The sequence below is a fragment of the Stenella coeruleoalba genome (assembly GCF_951394435.1).
Source record: "Stenella coeruleoalba genome assembly, chromosome: 1".
In the NCBI taxonomy this organism is placed as follows: Eukaryota; Metazoa; Chordata; class Mammalia; order Artiodactyla; family Delphinidae; genus Stenella; species Stenella coeruleoalba.
In genome coordinates, this window is record NC_137169.1 from 158,739,757 (window position 1) to 158,767,372 (window position 27,616).

A 27,616-nucleotide genomic window follows, 5' to 3' on the forward strand; every position below is an offset into this window, starting at 1 on the left:
GACCCTCAGAGCTATTTGACTATCTAAAATACAGTTCCTACCATAAAGATAGTAAAATGTGTATTTCCTTACCATTATCTCTTTTGAGAGTAATGAGTTGATGTTTAAGCAAACTCTAATGATTTTATCATTTTGATATGTTACTTTTTTCTTCTTTTTATCACTATCTCTATGAAACAGCATGTTCACCTTTATAATATGTATACTGTATATATACACATACATACATGTATACAATATATACACACAAATATATAGGCTTGTATGTATACTGTATATAGTACTTACACATATACTACAAACGCATGCACATATAAACATATGTGTATACATATATATATAATATGTATACACACATATACAAATTAATAGGCTTGTATATATTCAATATTTTTACATATATAGTTTTGTTTTAAGGAGTTGACTCATGTGACCGTGAGGCAGGCAAGTCAGGGCAGGACTCTGGGCTGGAGACGCAGGGAAGAGCTGATGTCCCAAGTCCATTGGAGGAACACTTCCCTCTTTCTAGGGCACCTCATTTTTCTCTCCAGTCCTTCAACTGATGGACGAGGCCCACCCACGCCGCGGCATTGACAATCTCCTTTACGCAAAGTGGACCCATTTCAGTGTTAATCTCTTCTGAAAAATACCTTCCTGGCCACATCTGGAATAATGTTTGTGGTTGCCGAGGCCCCACGCAGTGCGCACATGAGATTAACCATCCCCGTGGCGATGATGACACTTTATTTTCTCCCTTGACCATTGTCACTACTATTCCAATTAAAATGGCAGTGCTATGAGGGCAGGGCATTTCCTTTTTTGCCAGTACTGAGCGTCCGCAGTCTGGTGCCTAGCATGGGCTAAATACACGGCATTTTTGTGAACAGAAGCCGGGATTCCACCTGTTATATTTAATAGGAATTATAGTCTTATTATTGGGGGGGCGGGGGGGGTGTGGTCAGGGTACGTCGAGGTCGGGAGTCGAACCCGCCACCACTGGCCCTGAGAGGTTTTCCCGGGTCCCCACTTCGGGCCGGTGGGTGTGGCCAGGGGGCAGCCGATGACGTCGTACGTGCGTGCGTACGTGCGTGCGTGGTAGCGTGCGTGCGTGAGAGCGTGAGAGTCCCGGGGCGGGCCGCGCGCGCCAGGAGTGTATCAGCCCGGCCCCCAGCTCATTGTGCTCGCCTCACGCCGGCCCGAGTTCGCAGCTAGCACTGGAGGCCCCGGGCCGGTGACCACAAAGCGGGAGCCGGGGGCCGGACGGGAGCGCGGCGGCGGCCCTGAGGCCCAGGCCAGGCCCCTCCTCTCAGCCTCCCGCCTGCCCGTCTGCCCCGCCCCCGCCGGCGGCGCCGCGCCCCTCCCCCAAGCGCCAGACTAGCGCGGTGCGGGGACCGCGCGTGAAAACATGGGGGAGAAGCTGGAGCTGAGGCTGGAGTCGCTCTTGGGGACCGAGCCCGCCGTCTGCCCGTGGCCGCTGCCGGTCTACGTAAGTGCCGCCCGTCCCCTCCTCCCGGACCCCCGCCCCTCTTCCCCCACGGCGCGTGCTGAGCCCACCGACAGACGGAGCGACTCGAGTCGCCAGACCCTCTTTGGAGCCCCCCTTCCCGCCCCGCCGTGGTTCTCCGCGGCCGTTTCCAGCCCCCGCGCGCAGGGTGGGCAGAGGGGAGCCGGCGCCGGCCGGGGGGCACAGACTCGGCCGCGGGGACCCCGCACTTTCGAGGGGCGCCCGAGCTGGTCTGCGGTTGGCTCTGCAGGGCTGGGGACCCCGGTCCCCCCGGGTCTGGACTGCCGGCGGGCTTACCGTTCTGTACTTTAGGATCTGACACGTAGGGTTTCTTTTTCCTGGTGGTTTATTCTTAGCGCTGTCAACGTGCTTTTTTTTTTTTTAATTTTCAGGGCACCCTTTCCTCCCTCTCTCCAGTTTTTTTGTGTTTCTGTTTTGTTTTGTTTTAGTTAGGCATTTTGTCCCTCTGATCTTGAGTGGGTGGGCTGGCAGGACACTTGGAGAGGAGGCGTTCTGTCCCCTGACCTTGAGTGGCCTTTGGAAAATGACAGGCCAGACGGAAATGTACACAGGCGTCCGGTGATTCCAGAAATGCAGGGTGTCCGGCTAGGTGGGCGCCCGGCCTCTCGTCCCCCGTGGCGGCGTGGTGCGCGTGTTCCTTGTCTCAGGGTTTACGCTTGGGCCCCGCAGCCCACCTTCCGGAGGGAAAGCGCAGCGGGCGCCTTGGGCCGGCGCCTTTGGGGCGCCCTTTCGTGCGCTCGGCTTGCGGGGGACCAGCCTCCAGGCGACCCGGCGGGGAAGCCCGCGCGACCCGGCCTTCGCGCGGGCTCCGTGTGTGTCAGTTTGTGGAAAGTGTGTCGCGGCCGGGGTCGGGGTCGGGACGCTGGGACCGCCTGGGAGCCGATGTACAGGGATATGATTTCCATTTTCAAGGCGCATTCATTCCATGCAGGGAGACAGCCTAACATAAAATTTGCCTAACAAAAAATATATTAACAGGTGGAAAGACTATCTCTCAGTTGAACAGCGGATGCCTGGGACTCGTTTCATTGCTTTCAAAGTTCCTTTAAAAAAGGTGAGCAAAAGTTAATACCGTATTCTTCCAGAAATCTGAATTCACCATATAGAGCCCTGGCTCTCAACCCCGTCGTACTCCATTTTCCCTTTTTATAGCAAATGCTTTTTAATACCTCTTTTACTATCCAGAAATGGGATTCATAGACAAATACAACCAACTTTTGTACTTAATTAAAAAACAAAAAAAAACAATGCAATGCCCTAACTATAAATAAAGAATAAAGTAATTTATAAGAAAGTAATATGTATCTCAGTATGTAAATGTTTGGGGATGACTATACTAGAAATAAAGAAATAGTCAGTTACTTGTACCATGAATGCAATAAACTATGGACTTTGATTGATAATGATGTGTCAGTGTTGGTTCATGGATTCTAACAAATGAAGCACACTGGTATGGCATGTTGATAATGGGGAAGGCTGTGTGGGATGAAGGAGAGAGGGTATAAGTGGGAACTGTGTACATTTTGCTCAGTTTTGCTGTGAATCTCAAACTGCTCTAAAACTAGTCTACTAATTTAATAAAAAGTGTGTGTTGCTGACACTTGAATAACCAAAGAGATCAATGGAACAGGGTACATGTATAAGCCAAATACATGAAAGAATATTTAGCAGTGAAAGCCATCCTTCCTATATGTAGATACTCAAGAAGTATTTATTTCTGTGTCTATTTTCAGGCACTCTGCTTGGAGCTGGCAATACAGTGGTAGGCAAAATTGATGTGGTCCCTGCCTTCTGGGAGTTTAGAGTCAGGTTAGGAGACCAACATGAAATAAACAAACATAGAAATAACTATATAGAAGTGAACTTATTTTCTTCCATCTAATCTCTCTGGAAGAAAGGATTGTAATATCGCTTGTAAAGTCCAGAGGAGGAAACTTTACTTTGAATCTCATATGTTAGCATCACGGGGTTTGAATAAATGGATAATATAGTAAAGGATTTTAAACATATGTTCTTCCTTATTTTATTCTTTCTGACAGAGTTTTGAAAAGAATCTTGCTCCAGAAGAACGTTTCTCCCCTTTGGATCTCTTAACAAAATCCAAGAACAGAATGAAGAACTTGGGCTGATTATTGACTTAACAAATACTCGCCGCTATTACAAGCCAGAGGTAAATGGAAGCTGTAATTGAAAATGACCTTCTTTCTGATACTGTAATAATTCATAGTAGTTCAGTAGTTATCATCTTATGCTAAGGTGAATCCTGGCCTTCTCTCGTGGGTTCAAAAAGGAAAGCTAGTGGTTTCCTTAAATACACGTTTGTAATTGCTGTTTCAAAATGAGATTAAAGATATGAATTGAACTATAGTATTTGGCAGTAGGCTCTACATATGCTTAAGAAATTCTATAAGCTTCCGTGTTCTATATTTTGAAAATGAAGTAAACTTTTAGTAGTTACAGTAGTATCCTAAAAAGAAAGAAAGGTATGTCCATTATGTCTTTAGCACTTATTTTAAGCAGTTGCCTGAGCGTGTTTAAGCATCACTGTAAAAGACAATTGTTCTCTAAGTTTTATGCTTCCTTTTCCTAATGCCTTCTGATATAGTACAGAAACCCATATATTCTCTTGGCCCATGTAGGACATTCCAGTGCAAAAGAATTATCCTTCTTCTGACCTGTTCCATGGCCTTGGGAGACAGTAACACCTAATGTCTTTTAATATTTGTAGAGCAGTTTGCCATTTAGAAAGTTCTTTCATATCCATTGACTTAGTTAATCTTCACAGCAATCCTTTGCTCTTGAAGTGGAAGTAGTACTGATATCTCCTACTGAGTGCTTACCCTGCACTAAGCTCAGAGGATAGACAACTACAATTACTAATTTTACAGACGATGAAACTGACTCTGGGAAAAGGAAGAATTGAAATTTCAGCTCTGTTATTCCTTTTTTTTATTGTGGTAAAATATAGAGAAATCATATTTATTTTAACCATTTATAAATATGCAGTTCAGTGACATTAAGTACAGTCACAGTGTTGTGTAACCATCACCGCTGTCTATAACCAAAACTTTTTCATCATCCTCAACAAAAACTCTGTAACCATCAAACAGTAACAACCCTATTTTCCCTCCCACCAGCCCTTGGTAACCTCTATTCTATTTTCTGTCTCTGTGAATTGGCCTATTCTAGGTACCTCGTGTAAGTGGAATCTGCAGTATTTGTCCTTCTGTGTCTGGCTTATTGCACTAAACATCATGTTTTCAAGGTTTATCCATGTTATAGCACGTAACGAAATGCCGTTTTCTTTTTTGACCTAGAAAATCCCATTGTGTGTATATAAACCATAGTTTGTTATTCAACGGTTGATGAACACTTGGTTGTTTTCCACCTTGTAGGTATTGTGAATCATGCTGCTATGATCATTGGTGTACAGATATTTGTTCAAATCCCTGCTTTCAGTTCTGTTAGATGTGCAGCGTAGGTAGTAGCAGAGTTGTTGGATCATACGGTAGCTCTACACTTAACCTTTGAGAAAGTGCCAAACTGTTTTCTACAGTGTCGTCTTGTTTTTAAACAATTATCACAAATTTTAAGCAAAGTATAAAAATACTGTGAGTGTTCCTTGTATACCCATGAACTCATCCAGCTTTCTTATTTACCAACTGATGGCTGTCATGTTTTATCTGTACCCCCACCTATTTCACCCCATTCCATATTATCTTGAAGCAGCTCCGAGACAGCATGTAATTACACCTGTACGTTTTTGGTACGTGCATTTAAAATACAGGACTTTTATTCCTTAATATCATTTTTTAATATTAAATACCCAGGGAGTGCTCAAATTTGCAGTTGTCTCCTAAACGTCATAAAAAATTGTTTATAAGAATTTTGAATTAGATCCAAATAAGGTCCACACTTTGCCGTGGATTGTTAGGTCTCGGAAGTCTTGTTTAATCTATAGGTTCTCCCTCCTTGTCTCTCTCACTTTTTTTTTCCTCCTTGAATTTTGTTTTTAAAGAAACCAGGTAATTTTTCCCATCTAGATGTCGATGATTACATTCCATGTGTTGGTAACATATTCTTCAGTCCTTTTATTTCCTGTAAATTGGTAGTTGATCCGAATGAAGCTTGCATGTTTTGTTTTGGCAAGACAGTTTCATAGGTGATGATGTGTTCTTCCATGGAGACATATATAATTGTGTCTTTCTGTGGTATTAGCAGTCACTGATGATTCACACCTACATCCATTAATTCAGTTGAGGCTTCAAAGAATGGTGAATTCTGTTGTTCTTTTTTTCACTTATTAGCTGGGTATATTTGTACGAGGAGAAGATTCCCCTCATCAACTGTTTGGTTGCCCAGTTGTAGAGGCATGATTCTCTTCTTTTATTTAACAGTTTTCAGAATAATGAATTGATTCACAAATATCCTCCAGTGGTGACCAGTTTTGTAAAAGTTTATTTATTCCTATCACCGTGGACTCCGTTACAGTTATTCTAACTGAGGCCCTGTCTTTGGCCAGTTGGAGCTTCTCGGTGACTCCTGAGTCCTTTTGACATGACATCAGTTGTTTCTAGACTTTTTCAGTGGTCAGAGCTAGGAAATATGTATGTTTGTTTTTAATATTTTTAAAATATGTCATAGGTTCCTGCTGCTACTTTCCATTTAAATTCAGAACTAGAGAATTTTCACTTACCCTTTTCTGTCTTCTATTGATAGTCTACTTTCTCCCACCTCAAGAATACCAGTTCTCAACAATGCCTGAAATTGCCTCTATTTCCTAATTCGAATCCAAGTTCTTCTGACTCTATTCTACTCCTCTCCTTAAATCACAGCCGCTTTATGGCCCTTGAAATGTAAGATAGAAAATAAATGTAGGTAGAACTGTTTATATCATTTTGAGTTACATGTGCATTCATTCACATAGATTTGCTTTTCCTTTTGCATGCCTGGTAACTGTCCGTTCTGCAGTTTTAATGAAAATCAAGTGATAATTACTGGTTAAAGCAGCTTTGGAAAAAATGGCTCTCATCAGAATGACTGACATACAAAGTTTAATGTACTCTCCTGGTTTATAGTCTGCCTTCTCTAATTAATTTTTTATTCTTTCCCTACAAAGGAAATAATACATATTTTCATGGTTTTGCCTTATAGGACTTACCAGAAACTATTCCTTATTTAAAAATTTGTACAATTGGGCATCAGGTGTCAGATGACGACGCTAGTTTTAAATTCCAGTGTGCTGTTAATGGGTTTCTGAAAGAACATAAAGATAACGGTGAGTTGCTTTTGTTTTTGTTTTTGTTTTTGTTTTTCCTTTACCTGAACTTTGGTATGCATTTTGAGTGGGGTTGGGGATTTTTAACATTTTTAATAGTTCTGACATTAGTGTCAAGTTGTGTTTGGTAACATTAAGGTGGAAATGTCAGATGGTGCTAGTAGAGTACGGTGCTTTTCCTGTTTATGGTCACAAACAATTTAGTTTAGTTTGGAAAGTGATTTTTGTGAGAAATATGAACTGAGCTAGCTTACTTATCTCTTTTTTAAAAATTTGAATGGAAAATACATAAAAACATAAAAATGTTCTTTTGTCCTATTTATTGGTTGGGAGGTGGAAGAAAAGGTTAAGACTCTCGGGTTCTTAGCGTACATAAAAGAGAAAACAAAAAGCAAAGGTTCGGAGTGAGACAGATCCCTAGAAGCAAAACAAAACAGAGTGGACCAGAAGAGCGGCTTCCTCATCATATATGTGTTTAAGATATTTTTGCCGCTTTTACACTTCGGTGCAAGTGAGGAAGAACACTACCACCTCTTATTCTTATCTTCAGACAGGAAGAACTTAAAAGGCTGGTGTTTTCTTGTTTCCACTTTAAGATCTACTCTGTTGATAGTAGGTCTTAATAGCGTGTGAATTTTAAGGATCCACTTGCCTTTTTCTAGCATCTAACTATCAGAAGGAACGTGGTGTTTGCCTTATTTTAAGACTGAGGAATCTTTTGTCTTTGGAACACCACTGACGCCCATGTGAAAGTGTTCATTTTGTCCTCTTTCTAAATTTAGCACTTTATTAAATAAACGTAACAGACAGTAAATATTCTGTGTATATATAAAATGATGCACGTATATACATAAAACAGGGAGTAGGGGAGAAGGAATAGAGATGGAGGTGGGAAGATAGGGGATAGGAGGCGAGAGAGAGAGGGAGAGACGGGAATTTCAAGATAAATTTTCATTCTATAACCTGGTTGCTTAATGCAGGTACTAGCTCTTAAATATCTTAAGCCCTATTCACAGATCTTCCGTGTACTTTAGCTTTAAAACTTGAGAGGCTTGGCCTGTCCTGTCATAACCAGGGTGTCTAGAAAGGAGGCAAATTATCTGATTTGTTTAAACTGTAGTCACAGAAATGTTACCTCTTAAGACGTTAGGGCGCAGCTGCCGGCCTACTCACTTCCTCCAGGCTCCTTTGTGTGTGTTCTGTCTGTTCCGCGTGGGCTAGAAGATCCTTACAAGTGCATGAGAACACGTTTGTAAACCTTGATTGTTCACATGTTATACCAAGTGTAGTCCATTGCATATGCTGACTCCTCTGTGGGTCTTCTGCATGCAGTGGGCTAACTTCACCATGCTGTCTGCCATTGCAGTCTCAGGACCTTAGTTATGATCCATTGGTGACTTTCCTCTGCTGTAAGGCCCTCCCATAGGTGCCAGGCTCACTGATAAGGAGGAGGAGACTATACTATGCACTCCCTAGAATTGGTAGAGACTCAGAAAATAAATTGTTTCAGTAAACACCGAGAGCCTTATAGGTTTGTTGTTAGGGCACGGGGATACAGAGGTGAGTAGAAGTCTTTGTTCAGTAGCAACTTACAGTTATCTAGGAAGAGAAACATGTAGTGAGTATAAGTGGGTTAATTATGATAAAAGAATCAAGTGCAACAGGAATATAGAGGAGAAATTGAGGAAGGCCTGACTGAGGAGACAGCGTTTGATCTGGGCTTGGGGGAAGAGGATTTTGCCGGAATGAGGAAAGGACAGCCCAGGTATTGGGGACAGGTACAGAAGGCACAGGGCTTGAACTTGTGCTCTGGAGGGGCAGCCTCTGGTGTGACTAGAGGATAGTGTGAAAGGGCAAAGAAGTCATACATTGATTTTCAGCAAATATTTGTATAACACCTTCTAAGTTGAAGGCACTGTTCTAGGAAGTAGGAAGAGAACAAAGTTCTTGCCCTTACGTACTTTCCATTCTAGTGGGGGAGAGAGACGAATAAATAAGTCAATATATGGAGTGTCAAGCGGTGGTAAGTGCTTTGGAGAATAACAAAAGAAGATGAAGAGGTGAGGGAATGTGGTAGGTGATCAGGGAAGTCCCCTCTATTAAGATGTGGATTGAGCAGAGCCTTGAAGTGAGAAACAAGCCATTGGCTATCTGGGAGAGTGGAGATGGGGTGGGAGGGTGTGTTCTGAAGCAGAAGGAATAGTAGGTGCAAAGTCCCTGAGGCACGACTGTGCTTGGCATGTTTGAGGACTAGTAAGGAAGCCAGTGTGGCTGGACAGGGGAAAGTGAGTGAGGGCAGGGCAGTAGAGAATGAGATCAGGGGAGGCTGGCAGGGCAAAGGAGGGAGGTGGATGATGTAGGTTCGTGGCCTTGTGCTGGCACCGGGGACGCCGGGTTGGCGACTTCGGCACTCCTGGCGTTGGGTGGGCGGTATCTTGGGGGTGACGTGAGCCAGTTCGTCGGCCAGAGGAAGGGCGGAAAGCACATCCCGGAAAGGTAATACGCCTTGGCCCCTGGGCGTTGCCGGTGGAGCTCAGAGCCCCTGGGCCTGGGCTTCGTCTCTTGTGCTGTCGCCTGTCACAGTGGCCCCCGCGCGCTGGCCCGTCCGCGCTGTGCTAGGGGGTACTGGTCGTCTCGCGGCTCAGTTCACAGTAGCTGAAAGGGACAGTGTGTGATGTTCTGATTTCTCCCCATCGTTTTAAAAGGGAGGCTCTGGCCATTGCTCCTCGGGTAAAATGCAGGGGGACTGCTTTTTAAGATGGGACTGTCAGTGTTGGGGACCCTCCTTAATTACCAGGATGGAATCCCCTTCAGTTCCTCAAGCTGTGTTGTTTAGGCACAGAAAATGTGAGTAATAGTCACTGGAACTAAGTTTGAGTGAAAAAACGCACCGGTACCGCCGAATTTTCCATCGAAACAGTTGATCTGTGTTGTCTCTTGGAATTATAAAGGGCGTACTGTTGCTTCCTAACCAGTGTCCTTTGAGAGCTCTACCTCTGTACGTTCAAAGGATTAATTTTGAGGGCTTGCTCATACGTGTAGTAAACCCTTTAATTCCCTAAGACCTTCCTTTCCTCCATCTCATACCCCATTAAGCCCGCTTCAGTTTATCTCCTGAATTTCTTCTGAATCTGTCAACTCTTCCTCAACATCCTAATACTGAACTTGCCTGTCTGTTGCAATGAGGTCCTAACCAGTGTCCATATATCTTGTTTCCTTCCAATCCATTCTTCACCCAAGAAACCTTAAAAGCAAGTTGGGACATTGCTCATAAACATGGCTCAAAAACATTGTTTTGAGAATAGAAAACAAACTGTTGGCCTTTAACACTCTGCGTGGTCTAGAATCCTGTCTGCTTCTCTGCTACGTGGACTCCAGCTTGGTGCCTCTCCAACTTTAATATGGGTATGCCTTTCTTGTGGATTTTGTTAAATGCAGGCTGTAATTCAGTAGTTCTGGGTGGGGCCTGGATTCTGTGCTTCTAACGAGCTCCTAGGTGACGGTGACCCTGAGAGCAAGGGTCCAGCTCCTGCCTTTCTCCCTTCTTTCTGGAAGAGCAGGACGTCTGCCCCCCCGGGAGGAGAAAACATCCGCAACGTGACTACTAGTAACCAGCTTCCCTCACAGGCAAGGGACCTTTACCACTGCTCCCTACCATTTTGTCTGAGGCGCAGCAAGCCAAAACACTGACATGCTGAGGTTTGCAGCAAAGAGGAGGTTTATTCACAAGGCAGCCAAGCGAGGAAGTGACGTGACAATAGGTCTCAAATCCGCCTCCCCAAAGGCAAGGGGCTTGGGGTATCTAGGGGATAAAGAATAAAGAAGCAGGGCAGTATGAGGCATGGGGAGCATGAGGAAAGGTGATTGGAAAAAGGTGTGCTCATCATTGTTCTGAGCTGGCGTAACTAGGCTACGGGGCTCAGCACATTCTCAGGCTGTAGTTTTTGGCCCTCTGATGGCAGGAGGTCAAAAGGCACTGGCCCAGGTGGAAGATCGGTGGTCCTCTCCAGTCTTAACCAGCTCAGCCTAACTAGACACAGCTGATTCCAAGTTCCTGGACAATACCCGGGGCAAACATCTTATTGCTTATGCTACATGCTATTTGGAGGACGTGCAAGTGTTCAAGCTACCTTGAGGAGTGAAGACAGGATTTGACTAATCCTTACACATGGTTTCACCTCCAGATGAGCAGAAGAGGCCTGTAGGCTGAATCTGGCTCCTGGCACCTGGAATTGGAGGCAGATGGTTTAAAAACAGGCTCTCCCACCCTCTGTGTTATCTTAGGTAGATAGACTATTGAACCTTCCTGTGCCTGTTTCTCCACCAGCAGCATGGGGACACTCAGAGTCCCTCTCTTGGGGGCTGTTATGGGGGTTCAGTGAGATATAGATGCATGCACAGGCACACGGGAGACACCCAGTGTGTGTTAACTTCATAATTCCTTTTATTAGGAGACCAGTATTGTTAGAAGATTTCTGGTTTGGACCACAAATTAGATAGGTGGTCATTACTATAGTTTATGCAACAGCAATTCACATTACCATTTGCAAAAAAGCAGTTGGTTGTCCAGTGGGGATTATAAACATCCATTTACCATGAGCTACTGAACAGATACTTTACACAGTAACTACTGCAAGTACTATTTAAGATCAATTCTCTATGTTGTCTTAAGCAGTTGTTAACCCCCAATTTCGTGAATAGTACCAAGTAAGTCACTTGAACATCAGCTAGAGCAATCTATTTCACTTAGCAAGCCTAAAGTTATAGTTCAAGAATTTTATTTACTGTTCTATGACAAAAATTACTCTCAACAGCTATGCCCTGGATAAGCAATCAGCTAAAGCTAGTTTGACTGACCAAATCTGATTTACTGAGTTAATAAGCCAGTTGATTTAGAAAGGTCTAATGTATATTTCTCATCCATTCAGCATTAAACTGTTTCCCATGCCTAAAATGTCTTTTTTCCCATTCGTACATATCCAAATTCCTACTTCTGTGCCGTAGGGCTTGGCTGAACTACAACTGCCTTTAGTGACACTTTTCTCACCTGCACAATTGGAGATAATTTTAGTCTCCTCAAGACTCCCACGGGGTTACCTCTGTTGTGACACTTGACGATTTGGTGGCATATTTTATTTTATTTTATTTTATTTTAAATAGCCTTCCATTACTCCGTGCACATCAAACAGTAACTGCTTTCTCCTAGTAAAGGTGCATAACAATTTTCTGAACTCTTCTGCTCTGGGCAAGATTCATAAATACACCAGGCAAACATAGTGAAAGAGGAGACAGTACTTGTGTTATATTCAGTTGGGTCTTGATACCTAAGTGTGACTCTTAACCAAGGATTATGCAGTAATTAAGGACACAGGTTAAAGTTGTTTAGAGTGTGTCCTAAAGTCTCACTGGCAGAATTTAAATCTCTACTCTGGAAATTGTAGACCTGAGACAAATTACTTCCCTAAACTTCATTTCCTACATCTGAGAAAGATAATAGTATCTACCTTGTAGTAGACTGAATAGTACCATTGCCCCCAAATGTCCACCTTCTAATCCCCAGAACCTGTGAATGTCACCTTAAATGGCAGAAGGGACTTTGCCAATGGGATGAAAGTAAGGGTTTTGAGATGGGGAGATTCTTCTGGACTACCTGGATGGACCCAGATGTAACCACTGGTGTTCTCGTAAGAGAGAGGCAGAGGGAGTTTTTACTCCAAAGAGAATGTGATGATGAAGTTGGGGTTGGATTGATGTGGCCAGAAGTCAAGGAATGCTGTCAAGGAAACAGATTCTCCCTTAGAGCCTCTAGAAGGTGAATGGACGGCCTTGTCAACTCCTGGTTCCAGCCCAGGGAAACTGGTTTTGGACCTCTGTCTTCCAGAACCATAAGAGAATGAGTGCGTTTTGTTTTACACAAGCTCATTGGTAGTAATTTGTTACAGCAGCCATAGGGAACTAATGTGTACCTCATAGGAACTATTTCTCCAATTAAAATGTGTGACTGGAAACACACTTGGTGGCATGTCTGACACACGGTAGGTATGCTACTGTGGGTAGTTCTTGGAAACTAAAGCCTTGGTTTTTGAGGAATCATCAAAACCAGTACAATGGTTGCCATGTTTCTCCTTGTTCATCCTGGTGACAAACCTGTATTGAGAGCTCCATCCTTTCCCACAGGACACCCACCCCTAGTACTTACAGGGAAGAGGTTATGTCTCACTTCAGGCACCTTCCTCTTTTCCTTTCTGCTTTTTTTTTTCATTAATCTTCATCCAACAGGCCTTTCTAAGTTAAAAAAAAAAAAACACAAGACAAAACCATTTCTCAATGGATTCAGATACTACCCCAAGTTAATATTCCAACCATGTTCTTGTTCTTCCGGGTCTCATCACCAGAAATTTCTGAGCTGAAATCCTCTCTAGTTTCTAGGATCAGTCACTTCCTAATTTCTCCCTTCTCAAGTTCAGAGTCTTGTCAGTTTAGTCCCTTCCCTAACCACAACATCTATTAAGGTGACATAGCGAAGTGATGAAAGTCTCAACGGTCTGGTTTTCATCCTGGGTTTCTGCCCGCTACTTACTGTGTGGCATTAGACAAGCTATTCAACCCCTCTGGACTTCAGTTTCCCCCCAAAAAGGTGAATATTATGAACATTACCTACCTATAGGGTTGCCATTATGAGGATTAAGTGAGTTAATATTTGCTAAGAACTTAGAATATTACTTGTTATAGTCTAAGCACTACAGTTGTGCTTGTTAATAATAATAAATGCAATTCCAAGTGTATAACTTACTCAACTTTCTGTCATAACTTTGAAATGTTGGTCTATCTGTTGGCCAGCATTGCAGGTAAATGAGTCGCGGCATGGGCTGAGGCATTGCTACCAGTGAGTGGTGTGTTCCCAGAACTAGGAAGAGCCGTGTGAAATAGGTAGTGATTCTACTTGGAGACGGGGCAGACTGGAAAATGACAGCCCTGGGAAGGAGGTGTGATGTACATAGGTTTGGTGTCAGAGCTGCTGCCTGCTGAAGCACCGATGCCGGCCTAAGCCGTAAATGGGGGGGGGGGGGCTGGGGAAAACAGGGGCATAATGGAAAGGGAAAACAGGGGCAGAACGGAGAAAGATAGCCTAGGGAGGAGGTGTGGTGTCCATAGCTTCGGGGTCAGAGGTGCTGCCTGCTGCAGCACCGATGACACCCGAAGCCGTAAATGGGGTGCTGGGGAAAAGGGGGGCAGAATGGAAAGGGAAAACAGGGGCAGAACGGAAAACGAAAGCCTGGGAAGGTGGTGTGGTGTCCATAGCTTCGGGGTCAGAGGTGCTGCCTGCTGCAGCACCGATGACACCCGAAGCCGTAAATGGGGTGCTGGGGAAAAGAGGGGCAGAATGGAAAGGGATAACAGGGGCAGAACGGAAAACGATAGCCTGGGAAGGAGGTGTGGTGTCCATAGCTTCGGGGTCAGAGGTGCTGCCTGCTGCAGCACCGATGACACCCGAAGCCGTGAATGGGGTGCTGGGGAAAAGGGGGGCAGAATGGAAAGGGACAACAGGGGCAGAACGGAAAACGATAGCCTGGGAAGGAGGTGTGGTGTCCATAGCTTCGGGGTCAGAGGTGCTGCCTGCTGCAGCACCGATGACACCCGAAGCCGTAAATGGGGTGCTGGGGAAAAGGGGGGCAGAATGGAAAGGGACAACAGGGGCAGAACGGAAAACGATAGCCTGGGAAGGAGGTGTGGTGTCCATAGCTTCGGGGTCAGAGGTGCTGCCTGCTGCAGCACCGATGACACCCGAAGCCGTGAATGGGGTGCTGGGGAAAAGGGGGGCAGAATGGAAAGGGACAACAGGGGCAGAACGGAAAACGATAGCCTGGGAAGGAGGTGTGGTGTCCATAGCTTCGGGGTCAGAGGTGCTGCCTGCTGCAGCACCGATGACACCCGAAGCCGTGAATGGGGTGCTGGGGAAAAGGGGGGCAGAATGGAAAGGGACAACAGGGGCAGAACGGAAAACGATAGCCTGGGAAGGAGGTGTGGTGTCCATAGCTTCGGGGTCAGAGGTGCTGCCTGCTGCAGCACCGATGACACCCGAAGCCGTGAATGGGGTGCTGGGGAAAAGAGGGGCAGAATGGAAAGGGATAACAGGGGCAGAACGGAAAACGATAGCCTGGGAAGGAGGTGTGGTGTCCATAGCTTCGGGGTCAGAGGTGCTGCCTGCTGCAGCACCGATGACACCCGAAGCCGTAAATGGGGTGCTGGGGAAAAGAGGGGCAGAATGGAAAGGGAAAACAGGGACAGAACGGAAAACGATAGCCTGGGAAGGAGGTGTGGTGTCCATAGCTTTGGGGTGAGATGGGCTGCCTGCGTGATCTGAGAAAAGCGAGTGAAAGTGGGAGAGCTTCTCCCTAGCTGCTAACTCTTCTCAAGGTCTAGCACGCACTGAACACTGGCCGGCTCAGCCTGGGTGTTGACATTGCATTGTACGTGTCACAGAGCAAGGGCAGGCGGGTCAGGGGGTGGGCTGGGGGCCCCACACAAGCCCAGCCCCTGGAGAAACCCGGCCCGAGGGCAAAGAGCCCGACCCCTTCTGGACTTTCTAGCGGCTGGGACTTGTCGCTGTGGGTGGCAGGTGTTTGGCACCGGATGGGCCACCATGCGGAGACTGTTGGGGACTGTGGAAGCCGTCTCCTCCAGAGCTCACCCTGCCTGGGCACCAGCTCTGCAGACCCCTCAGCCCTGGGTATGTATCGGCCAGCCCTTCCCCGCAACGGGGTCCAGAGGCCAGAGCCTGCCCAGAGCTGAGTGGAGGAGGCACCCAGAGCTTGCCAGGCTGTGGCCCGCCTCCTCCGTGGACCTCCCCAGCTTGTCCGTGAGCCCTGGAGACAGGAGCGCCTTCTCCAGGGCTGCTGATCTGCCAGCATCACCATGAGCCAGGCGGTGAAGGTTTCTGAGCAGGGGATGCAGAGCCCTGACGCGACTGGATGCTGCACCCCACGATGTCCCTTCCTGGCAGGTAGGTTCTTTCTTCACTTGTTTTTCGAAATTTGGTAAAAGAACATTTAAACCTTCGACTGTTCTTCAGGGTATACAGGTGGTAGTGGCTTAGCCGGGATTCGAAGCAAGCCTGTGTGATTCCAGAGCTCGTGCTCTGGACTCTGGTGCCTCCTTGTCATATATGCTTCATGTGTTACTTTTTCTTTTTTTTCTTGAAGTCCTTATGATACTTAGCCCTAAGTGCCATACCTGTAATGAACACATACACTGCCCTGTAGGAGGTGTTCTTTTTGTTCAGCGCGTGAATTGGTCATCCACCACACTGGGTTCTAATCTCAGAAGATAGGTCAGGGACCACCAGTTGTCAGCATAGAACCATCCCACATTTCTAATTGAGGCTTGCAGCCTAGATTTTTCCCTTTGGTCTAGTTTGAAGGATCCAGGTATGTAAAGCTTATATTCTAGATAAATCAGGGGCTATCCTGAAAGGAATTCATCAGTGAATTATTCTGTATGGATTAGAAGCCAGTTTCTCTGGCTTTCCTGGAGTATATCCAGTAAGGCATCTCATTCATGTCTAGAAAGCAAATATATCATTTATTGCAACTTCAGCATGGAGCGATGTATTGGTTTAAAATAAAGTACGATCAACACAATTTGGTCATTGTGAATATGCCGGCTGGGTCCACTCTTTACTACACATATGTAACTCTAGAGCTTCTTACGCCCCATAGAGGAGACATACTCTTGTGTGTCTAGGACAAGGGAAACGTGTGTTTTTATTCAGGAGCTGGAAGCTACAGCATGACAGGAAAGAATTGAAAAATCCTGGTCTTGGTCTACACATCACTTTACCTTGTTCGAATCTTGTTTCTTTGGCTTGCTTCATTGGAGTGTTTTCTCTCTCCTGGGACTGACATTGTGTGTTATATATCAGGCATGTAACATGTAGAAGTTTCAGAACCCAGAATCATATAGATCAGTAAAAATTGATATATTTTTGTTTATTTAAAATCACACTGGGCATAATTCATATATTCCAAAAGTAGTTTGACCCTCTGCTCATGAGATTCTTTTTATGGTATGTCAAAGCAAATTTGGACTTCCATCCCCAATAAACTTTGAGGTTGGAGGACACAAAAGCTTTTGCTCAGACCTAAATTCTGTCTGAAAAAAAAGGGTAACTATTATAAGCCCTTTCTAACCCCTCCAGGAGCAGAAATGATTTACAGCTATGGCACTGAACCCTAATTTCTTGATCTCATTTGAGAAGAGTTCAGTAAGAAACAGTGTCTTGATTTTTGTTTGTTGGTTCCCTGTTTTCTTGTCTTGCTTACCAACAATCCACTGTAATACATGAGTGAGTATGGCAGCAGGCTGAGTGTTCCCTGGAGCTCATTAAGTGAACGTTTTTTCCTAAAATTACTTTTGTCTCCTTATTTTCAGCCCCTCTTCTTTCCTCTGTCCTTTACTATAACCAGGGCTCAGCAAAAGCTGACTGGCTTTGTGCAGACCCTACTTAGGGTAGTCTTTTCTTCATTATTTTATTCATGGCCCCTCCGTTTCATTGTTTGCCTTCTCGATATGTGTTGAAATCTTTCTGTGGTTGATGACTTCCACAATGTCTTGGTTTTTATTGGTTGATTAATTTTGGTATTTCTACAGTTTTATTTAAACATGGTTTCAGGAGGACCAGAAAGTAAATATATTTCCTAGTCTGCCATCTTGAGCTGAAAATCCCTGTGGATTTTAGCATCCAATGTTCCCATGGGTAAAAAACCCAACCTTGGCATTAATAGATGTACACTCAAGATTTCAGCTTTTCTTGAGCAATCACTAAGGATTTAATATGTGATCACTTCTAATGGGAAAATAATAACTATCTCATGGCGTTGATTTGAGGATTAACTTAGATAATGGACAAGAAAATGCTTTGTAAGGTTTTAAAATCTGTAAAAAACGTTTTTTGTTATTATTTGATTTGTTGCTATTTCAACTTCAGCTGACAGTTGTTTGTGACCTTGCTTATGTGAGAAAATGCCTTCTGGTTTATTGTTTTGAAAGCCAGATTATATTTTTCAATAGCTCAATGGAAATGGCATCATTTGTGAAGTTTAAGGGTGAAGGCATAAATGTTTCTTGACATTTGAATCAACTATTGGTCTTCTGGGGCTTGTCCTTATTCTCCTGCTGTCTCTAATCAACATGGCATCCAGAGAGATCCTGTTAAAACATAAGTCAGATCATGTCACTCAAGTCTCTTCAATGGCTTCTTCACAGGAAAAGCAAAGTCCTCAAAGTGCCTCTACAGCCTTAGAAATCTGGGCCTCTGTTTCCTCTCTGACTGTTTCCTTCTCCTCTCCACTTTGCTCCCTCTGTTTTCCACACACTGACATCCTTTCTGCTCCTTGGATACTCCAAGCCCACTCTTGCCTCATTGCCTTTCCATCTGACTGTTCCCTCTGCTTGTACTATTCACTTCCCAGATATGCACCTTGCTCCCTCTCACAACCTTAGGTTCCCTCGTAAATTTTATCTTCCCCAGAAAGCCCTCAGTGATCACTTAGTTTCAGATCGCAGCCTCCTCCTACCAGCTAACAATCTCCATCCCCCTTCCCTGCTTGCTGTTTTTCTCCAGCACTTACCTGATATACTAGTTATTCTACTCATTTATTCAATTTTTATTTACGTATTTACACTTACGATTTTATATTTGCTTCTTTACTTTTGTCTCTCCCCTCAGCTCGAGAGAGGCTGTATTCATCTGTGTTAATCACTGTTGTGTTTCCTGAACATGCCTAGAAAACATACTGAAGAAGGGTGCCTGAAATTTGGTAAGGGACCCATCAATTTTCTTGGCTGAATGAAGAAATGTGTTCATAAATTAATGAACAAATCTCTGGGGTTTCTGAATTAAGGACTAATGGGAAGAGGAAGGCAAATGGTTGGGACAGGGTACTGCAAGAAGTAGTAGTTGGAGTACTCTGATAGTTATCCTAATAGATAACATTTTGTTCATTTAAATAGTTTTAATGAGAGAGCTGGGAACTAGGGACACACAGCATCGAGGTTTTATAATGCATTCTGTAGAGTTCTTTTCAAGTGTGTTCAAATATCATTGAAAATATATGCATGCATATAAACCTCTGTTATTTTATTTAGTGCTTTACAAGAGCCCCTCAAGGAAGGGGTAGTAGCAACTATCAGTATCCTTCCTTTATGATGAGCTTAATTTATTCAAAATTACATCATAATTTATTCGTAACTGTGAAACTAGACTTGGTTATTTAGTAGACCCCCCCTAGAAACCTATGACATTAATAAAACCAACAAAAATGTGTTCAGTTTCCAGTGATACACACACTACAGACTCAATTATGTGTCATCTATTTTAGTGAAGGAAAGAAGTGATTTAACAAACACAGAGCAAACAGAATATGAAGTTTTGTCCTCCATTAATATTAGTAATGGGTAAAGTGGGCTTCAACGCCTTCAAGGTAGCTTGAGACCATCATCTCTGTGTCATGGGCAGGGGCATGCTCGGCCAGGATGTCTTTCTCTGTCACTGAGAAAAATTTCCATAATATATAATGATACTTACTGAAACAGATATGGGGCATTTGGGTAATTAGGAATCTGTTAGCATATTTTTCCGGAAGCCTTGACTACAAAACGAAGATAGTAGATTTGGACACTTCCAGCTATGCAGAAGTTTTTGGGTATTCATCTTTATGCCGAATGAAGTAAGCTTATTTCATCTCTGCAGCTTCCCATATACCATTTTCCCACCTCTGTTTTGTGTCTGGAAAGACTTTTAGAAATTAAAACTCAAGTTAAAAAGTGAGTGACGGGCTTCCCTGGTGGCTCAGTGGTTGAGAGTCCACCTGCCGATGCAGGGGACACGGGTTCGTGCCCCCGGTCCGGGAAGATCCCACATGCCATGGAGCGGCTAGGCCCGTGAACCATGGCCGCTGAGCCTGCGCGTCCGGAGCCTGTGCTCCGCAACGGGAGAGGCCACAGCAGTGAGAGGCCCGTGTACCGCAAAAAAAAGAAAAGAAAAGAAAAGAAAGTGAGTGACAACTTAAATGATATATGGACTATTTTGCTGACTTACAAGAGCATGCAGAATTAAATATGACCCAGTTGAAATGTTAATTTTATTTTAATGTGTATATTGGGGTGGAGTCTTAAAGGTGCCAGAAAACAAGCATTCACCCATCCTGTTTGGAACTGCAGCACACAGGCACCTTCAGTTACCAGTTCTGTTCATTCCACAGAATCATCTTGGGAAAACATAACTGTTTTTTATGTACCTGGTATATATCTTAATTAGTTTGAAGAATTTCCCAAATACCTGTTAATATGTAGTTCTCCAATTCCAATCTTGCCACGTCCTGTACCAGTGACACAGCACATAGGAGTTTTATTTCTCTTTCTTTCTCTGGGTTGTTGAGAACCCAACGAAAGAACAATGGAATGGCATCAAAGAGATCAGGGTTCTTGACTCAGATTTGCCATCAAATAATAGTGTCCTCTTGGGAAAATTATAGTTATTCTAGGCCCCTTTCCTTTTCTTTACTTTGACAGAGCTGCACTAGATGACCCCAAGTAACACTGCACTCTTTGCAGTAGTAGCTTAGACGTTATTGGTTTTCTGAAACAAATGAAGACAGTGACACAGGAAGCTGTGCAACATCTCTGTAACTATGTTTTCTTAGAGTTGCCTCCATTTTACAGATGATAAGATGGCTGAGCACAGAAGTAGGTGTTTTGACCAGAGGTTCCAGAGTAGATGGAACTGAACCACAAGTTTCCTTCATTCCTGAAGCTCACTTAGCCAAAACATAGGCTTCTGAATATTAAGCTGTAAAGCATATTATCAGTATGCTTTAAAAGAAGCGGTTCTTCTAGGATTTCTAATTAATAGCAGGCGGTTTTGAAATTCTTAGAAGATAATCTAATTTTGTGAGATTTACAGCTCTATTTTCCTGTCAAGCAAGTTGTGTTAGTGCCAGACAATCATCTGAGCTTCTGGATGCTTCTCTGAACCTCTTGAATTTTTCTTCTTGCTATCTGAAATTCATGCCAGATAAGCCTTTTTGTAGAGAGCGTGTACAGACTTGTCTATTTTCATATAAGAAAGTGATGCAGTGAGCCAGGTCGGGGGTTAAGCCCTCATTCTCAGAGTGGTGTTGAGCTCCTGGTGAGATATTATCATCATTTCCTCAGAATAGAAGAGCAGTTATCTCAAGTTTTTAATGCCATTAACTATTTATACATTTATGTATAATACATATATTTATTGTACCTACGAGGTGTGCTCTCTTTGGGAAGTACAAAGCTATTTGAGACGTAAGTTGTTCGTTTTTTTGTTTTCCCACAAATACTGTGACCCTTTGAGCAGGAAGGTCTATGTTTTACTAACATCTAGAACAAGCAGCTAACACGGTGTCTAAGATGTAGTCAATAAATATGAAATAGGTAAATGAACACATTTTTAAGGAAGGGCCAGGACATGAACAAATAGAAAATTTTCATTTTCAGTCACAAAGCCACAACAGACATAAAAATGATACAGACAACAAGTGCTACGGTCATTCAAAGAAGGCATAGAATTGCTACAACAAGGATCTCCTCTATGGCACAGGGAACTGTACTCAATATTTTGTAATAACTTATAAGGGAAAAGAATCTGAAAATGGAATCACTGTGCTGTACACCTGAAACAGACACGACATTGTAAATCAACTATATTTCAATTAAAAAACAAACAATCAGACAACAGCAACAACAAAAAACCAAAGAGGTCATAGAAGTTCTTATGAGATTCCAGAAGAGAAGAGAAGAGAAGCCAAATGAGGACGGGAGAGGAGGCTTTTGAATCAGTTCAGACGAGAAGTCACAGAGGAACTAGTCTTTGATCTGAACTTGAGATTAAGATTAAGATGAATTAATCTGAATTAATTAAGCTTGCAACACAGGGATATTACAGATGAAGGTAATCACATAAACTTACTATACTGAAACTTGCAGAGGTTATGAGTATTGTTCAAGATCCCAAAGCAAGTGCATTGTGGAATCCGAATTTTAAGTGAGGCCTAATGAACTAAAAACAAAGAAACACAGAAACAAGCCCTTCCTGTGACACCACGTTGCCTTTTAAGTCGTTTTTTTTGGTGGGTTGGCAGAAACTGGTTCCAGTGTTTCTTGCAGGAATGACTGACCATAGGACTGGGTGTCGTAGCTTCCTGCCAGGCGGCCGAAGGTCGCAGGCAGGTGGGTCACTGGGACACACGCGGAGGGGCTCCTGCTCGGCCGCCTGGCCACTCAGTGCCCCTGCCCCAGAGCGGGGGTGGGGGCCTCAAAGCAGCCTTGTCTGAGTCCCCTGCCACTAGAGAGAGTATTGGCCCAACACTTGTAGAAAATGGGGACCTTGCTGGCAGTTCAGTGCAGGGACACAAATAAATCTTTGCCAACTTTCTGCTGAAGCTCACGAGGGTTCACTCCTAAGCCTCTTACAAGGTCAGCTGCCGAGGCTGCGAGAGATGAGTCAGGGCTCGCCCTCCACCACGGGGAGATCGCTGGTTAAAGCGCTCACGAGGGAGTGAACCGCGTGTCTGCACCGACACGCATGGGTAAACCTCGCCGATGCCTTCTGTCCGGGGTATGAAGCCCTCTCCTGCCTCTTCCAGGCTCTCTAGAAAGCATGTGCAGAGCCTCCCACCCCACCCTCGGACTCCGCGGGCCACAGCTGGAGGGACCAGCCAAGGAACCGTGGCAGCAAGAGGCCAGAGGTCAGCGGGCCTCGGCCGGAGCCCGTCAGTCGGTCCCCATTCACACACCGCCAGACGATCCTCTTGATCTGGGCAGTAGCCGCCAACCGACCGCTGAGGTGAGCCCGGTGCGCGCTTGGCTACCTGGCATGGCTGGGAACCCCAGGATCTCCTGGCAGAGGCGGGCATTCTCCTGGGCCGGGTCCGCGGGCGTCTGCGTGTGCAGGGCCTGAACCACCTTGGCCAGGACGATCTGGCACAGGTTGAAGAGGCCTGGGGGGCGGGAGGAAGGAGACGGGGGGCTGGCACCGTGTCCAGGCCGCGCTTTCCAGCCGGGCAGACTGGAAGCCCCCTTCCCTTCCCTCGGTCCGGCCGCATCTGGGTTGGCCTCCCGGGACTTGACGAGCTTGTCCAGCAGCTCCTGAGGGACGGTGCTGCCCGTGCCCCACCAAGACTGGCAGCAGCGCCAGGGCCTCACAGGGCACGGCGCCCCCGGCCCCAGAGCCTTCCCTCTGGTTCTCATCACCGGCTGTCACCAGACTTGCATGCAACGTTCTTTTCTTTTCTCTTGTCTTCTTTACGTCCCTCAGCCACGCAATGCGGTGAAGCCCTGACGCTCGCTGCCACATCGATACACCCTGAGAACACGATGCTCAGCGAGAGAAGTCATACACAGAAGGACACACAGGGCGTGACCCCACTGAGGAGAAACGTCCAGAGCAGGTAGATCCACAGAGTCAGCGAGTGGGTTCCTGGTTGCCAGGGGCTGGCGAGGGGACGGAGTGATAGCTAAGGGCGTGAGGGACATTTTCGGGGTGACGGAAATGGTCCAAAGCAGTAGTGACGTCTGTACAGCTCAGTAAACTGTCCCCACACGCCCCGGTGCAGCCTGTGAGAGCATCGCTCTCAGGCTGAAGGGCTGACCACAGGAAGACTGAACGAGCAGTGGGTCCTGGGCCCAGACGCTCAGCTGGCGCCCCCCACGTGGGGAAATCACTGGGACTTGCTGAGCCTCCACGGAGACTGGCAGCAGCCCCCGAGCTCACAGGGCACTGCGCCCCCGGCCCCAGAGCCTTCCCTCTGGTTCTCGTCACCGGCTGTCAGCAGACTTGCAGGCAACGTTCCTTTCTTTTCTTTTGTCTTTTTTCAAGGCAACTTTTGAGTACACGTATTTAACATGCAGGGAACCAGCCCTGACTCCTTGATCTGGGTCTTCCAGCCTCTAGAGCCTTGAGGGCTTCCATTTCCGTTATTTACGTGCCCAGTGCCTGGGGTTTGATGATGGAAGCTGACACCGAGGGCGTCACCACGTGCGGGGTGATGTCAGTGAAAGAATCCCATGGCGAGGGCCTGCCTGAGGACCACGCATGCCCGGGCCCTCCCCGCCCCCTGCCTGCAGCCCTGCGCCTGGGAGCGGAGCTGGTGCATCGCGTGCCCGACGTCGTGGAAGTTGGTCTCCCGCTCATCATGCTGCAGCAGGGAGGGCAGGTTGGGCGTAGGCTTGGTGACGTTGGCCACCATGGCCGCGATGGCGATCTGACAGCTCCCATCGTGCTGTAGGCAGCCCGGCTGCAGGCCGAAGCAGGCCGCGTGCCCGGACTTCCCCACCCTGTGGAGGGACGTGGATGGGGCCCCGCTTGCACAGAGGAGCCCTGGCCCACGGCCGACAGGTTCCCCCACGCACGCACCGAGGATAGAGATCAGGTAGAACTTGCCAATGGATGACCTTACCCGAGGCCGCGTCCCAGACCGTTTAGAGCCTCACATCTTCGTGACACATGTTGGTGCCCTCCTCCAGGTCGAAGGTCAGCCCCAGCAGCTCCTGGGAGATGCCCAGCGGCCCGCGTGTGAGCGCCTGCATGGGGAAGGACTCATTGAGCAGGTACTGGTCCACGTGGTAGCGCATCTCCTCCCCCTGGTTCATGTAGTAGCGCAGGTCCCAGGCGTTGATGGGGCCGTCAAAGTGCAGGCCCCGCCTCTGGCACTCGGGCTCCTTTAGCTCCAGGATCACGGCTGTTCCTGCTCCCCGAGGGGCTTCAGCTTCTGGGCCAGCTCACCTGCGGGCGGAGGGGAGAGGCTCGGCTACGTCCCTGGGGCGGCCCCCCAGCCACCCCCGACCCCGCACCTCTCGAGGCAAAATGAAGGGTCTGGGAAGGTGACCCCCAAGGGCTGACACAGTGGGGTCTCAGGCAGCACCACGTCCGGTCAAGGTCCGCCTGACCCCGTCCCCACTGGGACTCAGGGGGAGGCGGTGTTACCTAGGACAGTGGCCACCACCTGGCTGGTCTTGTCCATGTTCATCTCCAGCACGGAGTCGGCATGCGTGCGGAACCCCAGCAGGCGGGACTTCAGGGCCTGCAGCCTCACCAGCTCCCTGAGGATCACGCAGTTCTCCTGGAACCCAGGAGACGGAAGGTGCTGGGGACCGAGGGCCACGCCCTCCCTGCGGGCCCCGGGCCAGGTCTCTGCAGGCGGGCAGGGCTCCCAGGCCACTGGCGGGCACAGCCAATCCCCCTCCCTCCTCCTCCTGGCCCGGATTTCTAGACACTTTGGTGCTGTCCTAACACGTGGTCTTTATTAACACGGGTCCTTTTGGAGCCGGAAACGGCATGAACGTGATGGGCTCTAAGGCCAAGGGCAGGAAGAAATGCGGCCAGCCTCTCCAGGAGCCACCAAGGGGCCTCCCCGGGCTCAAGAAGACAAACACGGCTGCCGTGCAGACAGTAGCTCAACCCCACGGCGCCCAAACACCCAGCCCCTGGACGGTGAGACACCTGTTGCTGCAGGTGGCCCGTGGCTCACTGATGAGGCCCGGCCCCAGGCGTACGCCACCTTCTCTGGGGCCACCTCTCCGGTCTGCAGTGGGGTTCTCCTGGGAGCCCCCAGTCACCACAGGACCAGCGTAGCCTGTCTGTAGCCCAAGAAGGTGGGGACACAAGACTGTCCCCCGTGCCCCCCGCATCACCCGCGAGGCCGAGCGAGCACCAGTGGTGTCTGCGGGGAAGATGAAGGGCTCATGCAGAGTCCCCATCCACAGAAGCACAGACTGCAGCCACATGCGCTATGGAACAAACACAAGTGTCCATGCAGGACCCGATGTCTGAATGTCAGGGCCATGCCCGGGCCACAGTGAGAAGGTGCATCCCCCATGCAAGCCACAGAGAGGGGATGGGGGGGGCCATCTGCGATTCTGAGCTCATCGGGCATAACCCCAGAGGGAGAGGGAGAGGGAGAGAGGTAGACAGAAGTACAGAGGGAGAGAAAGAGAGAGGGAGGGAGAGACGTCTCTCCCTTCCCTGGGGGTTCTCTAGTGCAGCCAAGGCTGAAAACCACTGCATTTTGGGAGATGGGTCTTCGTGGAAGAGTTAAATAGTAGCTCATGGCATTATCGACACATATTAAAAAGGCCCCAAATCTTGGGGAGTCAGGGAGGGGAGTGTCGGCTGCCTCGTAAACGAGGAGAGATTGGGCATCAGAGGAGGTGCCTGTGCAGCCTGTGCCCAGGGCCCCGCAGACTTCATCTCCCAGCGGCGGTCCTGGGCTGGAAGTCAGCGGGGAGGTCAGGCTCTCCAAGCATCAACGTTGACTTCAGGGCTGATCTAAAAGGCGCCTGGTGTTTGTTGAAGCAGAAAAAAGAGAAAGCAGTAGGGAGAGGATGGGAGTGGGAGTGGGAGGGAGCCCGCCTCCTCAGCACTTCTACAGCTCTCCCTCTCTCTCTCTCCCCGTTTCTCCTCTCCCTCTCCCTCGCTGCCTCTCACTCTCCCTCTCCCTCCATCTCTCCCTCTGCCTCTCTCCCTCCCTCTCTCCCTGTCCCTCTTTCCCTGTCCCTCTCTCTCTCTCCCTCTTTCCCTCCCCCTCTCCCTCTCCCCCTTTCTCTCTCCCTCTCCCCCTCTCCCTCTCTCCCCTCCTCTCTCCCTGTCCCTGTTTCCCTGTTCCACACGCTCTAGCTCTACCTCTTTCCCTCTCCCTCTCCCTCCACCTCCTTCCCTCTCTGGAGAGGGAAGGAGGTGGAGGGAGAGGGAGAGAGAGATGGAGAGGGAGGGGGGAGAGGGAGAGAGAGATGGAGAGGGAGGGGGAGAGGGAGAGAGAGGGTGGAGAGGGGAGACTGATAGAGGGAGGGAGCGAAAGACGTTTCTCCCTCCCTCCCTCCCTCCCTCTCTCCCTCTCCCTCCCCCTCCCTCCTTCTCCTCCCTCTCCCTCTCGCTCCAACTCTCCCTCTCCCTCCGTCTCTCCATCTCCCTCACTCCCTTCCAGAGAGGCAGAGGTAAGGCAGAGGGAGAGAGGGGGAGGGAGAGGGAGGGAGAGAGAAAGGGAGAGAGGGAGAGAGAGAGGGAGAGGGAGGGAGAGTGAGAGTGAGAGAGAAAGGGAGAGAGGGAGAGAGAGAGGGAGAGAGGGAGAGGGAAAGAGGTCTCTTCCTCCCTCCCTCTCCCTCTCTCCTTCTCTCCCTCTCTCCCTCTCCCTCTCTCTCTCCCTGTCCCTGTTTCCCTGTTGCAGTCTCCCTCTCCCTCTCTCCCTCTCCCTTGTCTCTGCCTCTCCCTCCATCTCTCCCTCTGTGAGAGGGAGTGAGGGCGAGGGAGAGATGGAGGGAGAGGGAGTGACAGAGGGAGGGAGAGGGAGAGAGGAAGGGAAAGGGTGAGGGAAGGAGAGGGAGAGACGGAGGAGAGAGGGAGGGGGAGGGAAGAAGAGACCATTTTCCCTCTCCCGCTCTCCCTCTCTCTCTCCCTCTCTTATCTCTCTCTCCCTCTGTCCCTCTCTCTCTTCCTCTCTCCCTCTCCCTCCATCTCTCCCTCTCCCTCTCTCCCTCTCCCTTATCTCTGCCTCTCCCTCCATCTCTCCCTATCTGGGAAGGAGTGAGGGAGATGGAGACATGGAGGGAGAGGGAGAGTTGGTGGGAGAGGGAGAGGGAGGAGAAGGAGAGAGGGAGGGAGAGAGGTGTAGAGAGAGGGAGGGAGAGAGGTGTAGAGGGAGAGAGGGAGAGACGTCTTCGCTCCCTCCCTCTATCCCTCTCTCCCTTTCCCCCCTCTCTCTCCCTCTCCCTGCCTCTCTCCTGCTCTC

At 47.6% G+C, this 27,616-nt stretch overlaps 1 protein-coding gene across 4 annotated transcripts; it reads left to right on the top strand.

Moving 5' to 3' along the window:
* The first annotated feature begins 980 nt into the window (after nt 1-980).
* LOC307198376 (uncharacterized protein) lies at nt 981-26,482 on the top strand. 4 transcript variants are annotated; one of them, XR_013831617.1, is made up of 10 exons: nt 981-1,486; nt 2,504-2,579; nt 3,565-3,695; nt 6,680-6,803; nt 18,532-18,622; nt 22,481-22,680; nt 23,152-23,284; nt 23,827-24,265; nt 24,360-24,443; nt 24,869-26,482. XR_013831617.1 is itself a non-coding variant. In XM_079945244.1 (10 exons), the coding sequence occupies exons 7-10, from the start codon at nt 23,211-23,213 to the stop codon at nt 25,140-25,142; spliced, it is 576 nt and encodes a 191-aa protein (XP_079801370.1). In that variant the 5' UTR covers nt 981-1,486; nt 2,504-2,579; nt 3,565-3,695; nt 6,680-6,803; nt 18,532-18,622; nt 22,481-22,680; nt 23,152-23,210; the 3' UTR covers nt 25,143-26,482. The 4 variants fall into 4 exon arrangements, 2 of the variants coding, with proteins under 2 accessions (XP_079801370.1, XP_079801371.1); XM_079945244.1 differs by having other exon boundaries at nt 24,122-24,265; XR_013831618.1 differs by lacking the exon at nt 23,827-24,265.
* The last annotated feature ends 1,134 nt before the right edge of the window (nt 26,483-27,616 follow it).

Excerpts from the sequence above, each read along its gene's own strand:
- LOC307198376 (XM_079945245.1), top strand. The coding sequence starts at position 23,211 with ATGCTCAGCGAGAGAAGTCATACACAGAAGGACACACAGGGCGTGACC. Across the intron at positions 23,285-24,121 it reads AGGAGAAACGTCCAGAGCAG|GCAGCCCGGCTGCAGGCCGA; the intron begins GTAGATCCACAG and ends ATCGTGCTGTAG. Across the intron at positions 24,266-24,359 it reads GCACCGAGGATAGAGATCAG|GTCGAAGGTCAGCCCCAGCA; the intron begins GTAGAACTTGCC and ends GCCCTCCTCCAG.